Genomic DNA, 9,155 nt, shown 5'->3' on the forward strand with positions numbered 1-9,155 from the left:
AGGAGGAGGGAGGGAGGGGGTGCAATGGGATGAATGGAGCATGGGGATGGGGAGGATGGGGGATGGAATGGAGGATGGGATGAATGGAGCATGCACGCCGAGCGGGGGGAGCACAGGGCGCCGCAGGAAGAGGGGGATGAAGGTGGGACCCCCCAGCCTGGTCTTGTGGTCCCATCTGAAATGGGGGAGGGCTGCTTGCCCATATATCAAGGAGTATCTTGGGATACCCATTATGATCCCAGAGGACATGAGATATTTCCCCATCCTGACGAATCGGTCTGGCTCAGCCTGTCCCAGCAGGCAGGAGCTTTTCCAAGGTGGGTGCCAGGCCTGGGGGTGCCCCCGTGTCCCCCCCACTGCTCGCCCCGGCTTGCCCGCCGGGCCCTACCCATCCAGACTTCCCCGAACTGCCCGTTCCCCAGCTTCTTGAGGAGCTGGAGGGACTCTCGGGGGATCTCCCACACGTCTTTGGTTTTGACCGACAGGTCAGCCAGCTTTGGGGTGCCCTTGTGGCACGGCACGGCCAGGCGGCAGCACAGCCCAGCCGCCCGCTCTGCGGCACCGGGGCAGGGGGTCGGTGTGGGCACAGACCCCCACCAGCCCCCTGCCCACCTTCCACCACCCCGGGCATTGCCCAGGATCCTGCATCATCCAGTCACGCCCCAGCATCCACGTACAGAAATGGGGTGCACCCCCTTTTGCCTCCCCTCGGACAGCCTCGCACCCCCTCAGCTGGGCTGGACCCCCAACCCCCCCAGCCATGCCCAAGGAGTGGGTGAGGCCCACCCAGACCATCATCGGGTGCTCCCTGTACCCAGGATATGGAAAAGGGGGAGACCCTCAGGGAATCCCCGAATGCCACCACCGCAACAGCCCCCTCCTTCCCCAGTTCCACCCAGTTTGCCCAGCCAGTCTCTTACCAGAGGCTCTCCTGGGCTTTCCCTACCCCTCCCATCGCCCCCCTCTGTGCCCCCCATCCCACCCTACCTATATAGTGCTGGACCAGCTGCTGGACGGTGTCGAACTGGGCGCGGGTGGTGATGTAGTACCCCCCACTGTCCAGCTTCCGAATCTTATAGTGCTTCACGTGGTCTCCCTTGGCCTCATCCCAGTCCCGGATGGAGAGTGAGTAGGCCCCTGCATGGGGGCACAGGTCAGGGAGGGACCCGGGGCACACCCGCCGGCGTCCCCGTCCCCGTGCCCGTACCTTTGGTGGTCTCGCTCTCCCGGATGAGGAAGGTGCCCCTGCAGTTGCCGTGGCACAGGAGCTGCCGCTCCGCGTCCTTGCGCCCGATCTTCCCAAAGTACCACCTGCCACGGGGACGGGCTCGGGACCACCCAGGGGCACCCAGGGGGACCCCCACCGGCACCGCGGCGCTGCCGGGGCTCACCAGGACACCCAGGTGGGGTCGGGGTCTGCCCCCACCCCATCCCTCTACTCACTCCTCTGCCTGGATGGAATCCACAGGGGCCACGTAGTTGCTGGGGATGTAGCCCGTGGCGCCCGAGCTCAGCGACCTGGCCTCCCACCAGTCCCCCTCCCTGGGGCAGAGGAGCAGAGAGTGAGGAGGAGGAGGGGGGACAGACAGACAGGCCTGGCCATCCTGCATCCCCTCACCCTTCACACAGCACCCCCAGACCCTGCTCTGCCCCACCCATCTCTGCTGAGCCCACCCAGCTCGTGACACACGTGGCCCTGGTATCCAACATTGAAGCCAAGACAGAGCTTGTGTCCCCAGCCTGGGTCCTGCAGGGGGTACCCATGGCATGGAGGCCCCTCCCTGGGGTGGCAGGGGGGCACTGGGAGCGGCAGGGGGTCCGGGAGGGCTCACGTGTTGTTGATGATGTGGAATTTCTCCCCTTTCTGGAATGTCAGGTCATCCTCCGTCCGGGCCTCGTAGTCGTACAGGGCGATGAAGAGCGTCACCCCCCCGCCTGCAGCACGCAGAGGGGACCACAGTGAGCCCCCGGGTCCCCTGCACTGCCCGGGGTGCAGCTGGACCCCCCTCCCACCACCCAGCCCTGCCGCTGACCTGCGATGCCCCCGCTCCGCATCTGCAGCGTGTTGGAGCTGAACACGCCCGGCCCCGCCAGGGACTGGGCCGAGGGCACCACCGGCCCCTGGAAGTTGTTGAAGTCGGGGATGCAGGTGAAGTTGGCCCCGGTCTGGGTGGGGTCAGGGTCGTACTGGGAGGGGGGGGGCAGGGAGAAGCCCCCCTCGCCCCCCCCCTGCCCTTTGCCAGCCCCTTTCTCCTTGCAGGGCACGCAGCCCATCCTGGGCACCGCCTGCGGGACAGAGGGCCCGTGACACAGGATTGGGGGCACCGGGGGGCACCCTGCCGGCCCCAGGGTCCTTCCTGCCACCCCCCCGGCACGACACACTGGGTGACATGGGGACACCGGGGTGCTCTGCTGCCCGGGGGTCCCCATGTCCCCCCCAGCACCCGGGGGGGGGCTCCGTGGTGGCTCCACTCACTGCAAGGGCTCCTCGGGTCACTTCAGCTGCTCCATGTCACCTCGGGGAGAGGAAGAGGCACCTGTGGGCACCAGGGAGGGTGTTGGCAGAGGCCAAGAGTTTTGCATGGGCTGAAATGCCTCTGCAAGGGCTAAAACACCCCATCAAAGCTGAAACACCCCGTCCAAGAGCTGCAACACCCCACCAAGGGCTGTAACACCCCTACCATGGGCTGCAACACCACTACAAGAGCAGAAATCCCCCTGCTATGAGCTGTAACACCCCTGCATGGGCTGAAACATCCCTGCCTTGGGCTCAGACACTCCTGTCACGGGCTAAAATACCCCTGTATGTGCTGAAACACCCTTGCATGGGTTGAATTACCCCTGCATAGGCTGGAACACCTCTGAACAGGATGCAACACCCCTGCTTTGGGTTGTAACACCTCTGTCATGGGTTATAACACCCCTGCATGAGTTACAACAGCCCTGCATGGCCTGAAGCACCCCTGCACGAGCTGAAACACCCTTGCATGGACCAAAGCACCCCTGCATGGGCTGTGATATACCCCTGCACGAGCTAAAACACCCCTGCACAGACTACAACCCCCCCCCTGCATGAGTTAAAATGATCTACATGATCTGCAACACCCCCACAGAGGCCGCAACCCTCCTCCAAGGGCTGTGACACCCCTGCACAGGCTGAAACCACATCCTCGAGCGGGTTTTTCTCTCACTGTGTCCTCGCCACACCGCTCACCTCCCTTCAAGAGCAGCTGTGTCCCTGGCTGCCCCGAGGCTGGAGGGAGCCAGGGTGGGTGGGGAGGAGCCTCTGAAGTGTCCCTGACCCCACACCCTCTGCTCAGCAGGGAGGAGGTGTTTTGGGGAGGAAGGTCCCTGCAGTGCCCTTCCGGCCACGAAGGTGTCACAGGGGAGGAGGAAATTAAACCTCTCCCGCCATGGCTGCAAGGACACGGTCTGTCCCCAGCTCTGTCACTCCCCTGGGTGCTGAACACCCACACCAGTCTGCCCAGTTTGCACTGGGCAGAACTTTCCACTCTGCAATCTGGCAGAGCTCCAGCTGAGAGCAGAGGGGAGGAGCAGGAAGGTGCCCTGTCCCCTGAGCTCCAGAGGGCAGGAGGAGATGAAGGTTTTGGGGTGGATGAGACGTTTCAGGTGGGTTTCCCTCATCATGGCCACTGATTTCCTTTTTTCTCTCTCAGTGGGGGTGGAAAGAGTCCCAGCTCTCCCCTTCCACCTCCACTTTCAACACCATTGGTGTGGCAAGGCCGTGACCGTTGCCGACGGGGAAATGTTGCCAAATCCGAGAGCGCTCAGCTGGTTGGGGATTTCATTCTTGCTCGCTATTAGTGGCTGTTTCAGCTGAGGAACACCCCTGGTTCTCACAAACCTTGTCCCTTCTGTGTGGGAATCACCCACCCACCACGCTCAGAAACTTCCCATTTCACCGAATTTCGGTGCTGAGCGGGTGGCTCAGAGTTGCCAGAGCTGCCAGCAGGGATGGGGCTGGCAAGGAGCATCTTCCAGGCGAAGCACAAGCCCCCAGTATCACAGCAGCGAGGGTTCAGGTGCTGTGCAGCAGCGTTGCACCCACTCTTCCCCTTCCATGGGCTTCCACAGCCCCCCGAGCCCGTCCCAGTGTGTCCCAGAGCCGTCCCCCCGCGCTGTCCGTGGGGAGGGGACGCAGCTGGCGCCGTGTCCGGTGGCTCCGCGCTGGCACCTGGCTCCAGCTCTCCCGAAAAGGAGCTGCTCGGAGCCCGGGAGCAGATGGCAACTGAGCCCTTCCCACCCCGGCTCCACCGGCACCGGTCCCAGCTCCCGCCCCGCGCTGAGACCCGGCCAACTCATCACCCCCTGTCCTGCAGGGCACGGCTGGGCACGGAGCAGCCTCATCCCTGGCTGCCCATCCATCTGCTCCCCGGCCCCACGGGACACGGGGCAGCTCGGCCCCATCCCCAGCTCCTGGATGGGGCACAATGTCCCCTGCATGAGCCAGTGTGGCCCCTGTGACCCATGATGTCACCTCCATCCCCTTGTGAAGGAGGGCTCAGGCTCCGAGGGGAGGCAGCTGCGTGGAGCAGGGAATGTCACACGGCCTGTGCTTGGGGACAAGCCAGGGTGGCATTGGCCAGGCTGAGGGTGCTATGACCCCCCCCTGCCCCGGGCATGGGGGCAGCTGTCAGAGGAACTCCCATGGCACCTACACAGCGGGAAGAGGAAGCTGCAGGAGCCCGGCACGGGGGAGGAGGGGCAGCCAAGGGGAACCTCAGGGCTGGCAGGACCCCAGGCCTTGGGGACGGTGGTAGCTGGGGGGGCCAGGCAGAACCACAGCGGGGCTGCAGCCTTTTGGGTACCCAGTGCCCCATGCCCTGACCCGCCCCCTCACCCTGCACAGCCCCCGCATTCCAGTGGCTCTCACAACCTGTTCCCAGGGAAGAGGAACCGAGAGGGCTGCAGAGCCCAGCTGGGGTTCCTCTGTCACCCCACAGCTCTGGAGGTGCCTGGTCCCAGGGGGGAAACTGAGGCACGAGGCAGCTGCAGCCCAGAAGGGGAAGGTGCCTCTTTTTAGGACACAGGAGTCTGAGACACGTTCCCAGCCCATGTCCATGACCCCACAGACCTGGGGAGGGGATGAGAGGATACATCTGCCTCAACTGTCTGCTCCTCATCCTGGCGTGGCAGCAGATGGTGGCGTGTCCCTGCCCCTTCCCCACTGTCCCCAGCTCCTTTCCCACTGCCCCCAGCCCCAGGTCCAGCCCTGCATCCCAGAGCAGGAGCCCTGCTCCTGCTCCAGCCCTCCCAGTTCACTCAGGGCCTGGTGAGTCCCCTGTGGCTCCCAGTGGGAGCAGGTTCCTTGAGAACAAGGGGTGCAAGGAGGGATGACACCCCATCCCCTGACACCCCATCCCCTGTATGCCCACGAGAAGGACAGGGCTCGAAGCTGCCCCCCAAAACCTGCTGTGCTGGCCAGGCCTGACCAGTAGTCCTTGGCCAGCATCACCCCGTGCCAGCCCCAGGAGGTGGCAGGGCCATTCCCTGGGGTAAAAGAGGCCGCCCCCAGAAGTGATCTGCCGCACAAGCCTACCCACCAGCCACCAGGCCAAGGGTAGGGGGGTCTCCTTGCCCTCTGCCAAGGAGGAGATGCCCAGGAGGGAGGCAACCCCCCTTCCCCAGTCTCCCAGCCCCATCGCTGGCTGGGAAAGCAGGATTTCCGCTGGAAGAAGAGCAATTCCCGGATCCAAGGGGCTGCAGGGGCGGAGGGAGGGAGCCGGCCAGGGCTCCAAATACAATGTCCCGGGAGGAGCGGGGTGGGGAGGGAATTGTGCAGGGCAGGAAGCGGCGAGTTCCTGTCCCTCCTTGGGACACACCAAGGACCTGGGACGAGGCAGAGCTGCAGGGAGCGGGGGGAGCACCCGCTCCGGCCGGAGCCTGAACCCCTCACTGTTCCTGCAACCCCAGCCACGGATTGCTCAGCCCCCCGGAGCGCTGGCTGGGCTGGCAACCCACCGACACCCGCGGGGCTGAGGGCACAGGTGTGTCCCCCCATCCCGCTGTCCCGGAGTGCCGTGACCTGTCCCCTCCCCAGCGCGGGGGTCCGGCGCCGGTGAAGGCACCGGGTGTCCCCGCAGGGTCCCCGACGCGGTGTCACAGCCATCAGTGCCGGCACAGCGAGCTGGAGCCGGCGGGTGCCCCCAGCCCTCCCCACGCCACAGCCCCCGCTGACCCGCTGCCCCCCAGCACGGCGAGGACGGGGGTCTCCTCCCGCCCCCAGGCATTGCCTGGGGGGAGCACTGAGGGCAGAGCCCCGGCAGGGCCCCCAAAAGCCCCGCACGGGAGTCACGGGGCCCTCCATCCCCAAAGCTCGGTGCCCGTCCCACCCGGGATCCAGAGCCACCCCACACCTGGGGGGATCATCCCTCAGCACCCACCCGCCCCCCAAACACACAGCAAGGGATTAAGAGACCCCCCACTTTACAGGGGTGAGCCCCCCCACACCCTGCATCCTCCCCTACCGTCAGCGCTCCCGCTCCACCTGGCATGGACCCCCCGCTCCCGAGCTGCTCCCGACGGGACCCCCGGCCGGGGTGCCACGGCAGCACCCGCTTCTCCCGGCGCCGGGGGCCGGGGTGTCGAGGCGGGGGCCGTGGGAGAGCAGGAGAGCGCCCGGCCGTGTGCTTCCCGTGTCTCTTCGGCGGCTCTGGCAGCCGAGCAAGAGCTTCCCCTCCCCTCGCCCCCCCCTTCCTCCCCGCGCTCCCGGCGATGGTTCATTGTACCAACCAGCCCGGCCGGGGCGGCCGCAGGATCACCGGCGGGATCGCCCTCCGGATCACCTGGATCGCCCCCTGGATCACCCTCCGGCACACTCGCTGAGGACCCGTGGGGGTGGTATAGCAGGACACACGCTGGTATTGGGGTGTCCCTGGTCCCCAGCAGCACAAGGGGACAGTGGTATGGATCCCCTGGCTCTGCCTTATGGGATTTATGGGATGTGTGTGGGGATCCAGCCTGTGCCAGGGTGGGGGGCTGCCTGCACTCACCCCCAGAGAGCCTGGCATGGCTTCCCTGAGCCCCCGAGCCAGGCAAGGCACACAGATTGCACACGGGGGGCTGTGTCCCTGCGAGGGACAGGGACAAGGTGCCCATCTGGTGGCAGAACACACACAGCAGCCACACAACCACCTGGCACAGGGGCTCTCGGGGCAGGGCAGAGCCCACCCTGCCCGGGCACTGTGTTCCAGGGGGGGTCCTACTGTCCCCCAAAGATGGGGACCAGCTCCCAGCTGGCTCAAGCCAGTGCTGTGGCCATCGACAGCCCACCAGACATCACCCCCCTTACTTACCCCTTCTCCAGATGAAGGGAGAAGGTGGGATGACACCAAGATTTGGCACCTGTCACACCAAGCCACAGACCTCAGTGAGCTCTGGGAGAGGGGAGGAGACCCCCAGCACCCTGTCTGAAACCCCCTCAGGCTCCCAGCCCAGATCACTGAGGCACCCACCTGCAAGAGAGCACTTCAGGCCTTTGGCACCCTGACCCCCAGACCGAGGGGTTCTCGATGGGGCCCCTCACTGGGGGAACACCCTGTGCAAACCAGGGGTGCAGGGAAGCCTCCCCTCCAAATCAGAACCTCCCTGGATGGAAATACCCTCCCCAGCTCCACCGAGTCCCACCCTGCACAGCCCCCAGCCCTCCCTCCCCCCACCACAGGGGACAGGAGTATTTTTGGGTGTCCCCCTGCTGCAGTTTCCGGTGTGGGGCCATGCTCCCAAGGGGGGGTGAGGGTGCACGGCGTGGGATGGGGGCTCTGGTCATGCTCCAGCCTGGAGCTGCTGCATCCTGGCTCCGCCACCCTGTTTCCCCACACAGCTGAGCTGGAGAGGGGTTGTTCCCCATCTCTCCAGAGCCTTCCTCCTCCTCCTCCTTGTCCTGTGGTTAACCCTCACAGGGTGACCTCTTTCCTCTATGACACTAAGTCTGGCCCTGATGTTTCCTGTTCTCACAGAGGTGCCGGGGCTGGTGGAGGTCCTGAGTGCCCACCAGGATGGGGACCTGCCCCCCCAGACTGGTGGCACCCTCACCTTGTCACCTCCCACCTCATCCTGGGAGCACAGCTCCCCTTTAATCTTGGATTTGGGGGCTCTGGGACTTGCTGAGGGGGCATTCAGACCCTGCTGGGGATGGAAACAGCCCTGTCAGTGTCCCTGGGAGGGGATGGAAACAGGAGGGACAGCAGGGACAGGGACTGCTCACCTGTGGGGCCATGAGCCCCTCCAGCCTCCCAGAACCCTCCCCTCTCCCCTTGGGGCTGGCTGTGGGGTCCCTACATCCCCCTGCGCCCCGTGATTGGCTCAGACCCCCCCAAAAAAGAGTTCCCAGTGCTCCCAGTTCCAGGATCTGCCTTGGGATCAGCCCTGACCCTGTGCTGTAGGTGCTGCCCCTTGCCCCTCACCCTGGCATCAGGGCAGCTTGCCAAAGACCCCAAGGAGGTCTCCCTTTGCAGCCCAGGAGGGGACACATGGCCCTGAGCACCCCACTTTGCTCTCCATTTCTCCCACCCAGATGCAGAAGAAGGGACCAGCTGTGACGACCCACCCTTAAGGGGAAGGAAGTTTGTTTTGATGAAAACCCAGTTTTACTAATTCGTATATTCTGCATTAGGTGGGATGAGGTAGTACTTGAAAAAAAGGTTTGTAAGAAGAAAGTGTTTCTGTTTTCAACTGATTTTTCTGCTTGGAGATCCTGGTGATATTACAGTCACCAGGAGCCCTTGCTGTTTGCAGGAAAGAAGGGCCTGTGGCTAACCCACTCCTTACTTTCTGTGCAGGGTATTTGGGATCTCGAGGTTGATTTCAACCTGTTTGAATGTATCAACACATAAAATAAAGCAGCCATCAAGTTAACATCAAATCTGGAAGGAAGCCTGGTTGACCCTAAGCCGGAGGGTCCCCATGGATCCATCCAACCTGCACCCCCCACGTGCTGCTGGAGGTGTTTTGGGGGCCCCTCCTGCACCTCCCATCCCCTGAAGCACCCGGCGTTGTTCCATCTGCCCTGCCGGGACACGCTCTCCCCGCCGAGCACCCCGAGGGTGCCCGTCCCCCCGCCAGGCACCACATGATGCCGGTTCCTTCCCTCCTCCGGGGAGGGCCCGGACTCCTGCATTGGCTCCGGCGGGTTT

The 9,155-nt window shown here is 64.5% G+C and overlaps 1 protein-coding gene across 2 annotated transcripts in view; it reads right to left on the reverse strand.

Moving 5' to 3' along the window:
• The window catches only part of FGR (FGR proto-oncogene, Src family tyrosine kinase), a 10,311-nt gene extending 2,795 nt beyond the window's left edge, over window positions 1-7,516 (reverse strand). Inside the window, exons 1-9 of one of the 2 annotated variants that reach the window (XM_027661399.1) lie at window positions 7,476-7,516; window positions 7,317-7,365; window positions 2,477-2,537; window positions 2,034-2,286; window positions 1,833-1,935; window positions 1,444-1,542; window positions 1,208-1,311; window positions 988-1,137; window positions 389-553 (exon numbers count right to left, since the gene is read on the reverse strand). In XM_027661399.1, the coding sequence (XP_027517200.1) occupies window positions 389-553; window positions 988-1,137; window positions 1,208-1,311; window positions 1,444-1,542; window positions 1,833-1,935; window positions 2,034-2,274 (862 nt within the window). In that variant the 5' untranslated portion in view covers window positions 2,275-2,286; window positions 2,477-2,537; window positions 7,317-7,365; window positions 7,476-7,516. Of the gene's footprint in view, window positions 1-388; window positions 554-987; window positions 1,138-1,207; window positions 1,312-1,443; window positions 1,543-1,832; window positions 1,936-2,033; window positions 2,287-2,476; window positions 2,538-6,488; window positions 6,613-7,316; window positions 7,366-7,475 lie in introns of those variants that run through there. The other variant, XM_027661398.1, reaches the window with a different exon arrangement.
• Window positions 7,517-9,155: the final 1,639 nt, after the last annotated feature.

The sequence above is a fragment of the Corapipo altera genome, unplaced genomic scaffold (genome assembly GCF_003945725.1).
Source record: "Corapipo altera isolate COAL_440 unplaced genomic scaffold, ASM394572v1 201, whole genome shotgun sequence".
NCBI classification, from domain to species: Eukaryota; Metazoa; Chordata; class Aves; order Passeriformes; family Pipridae; genus Corapipo; species Corapipo altera.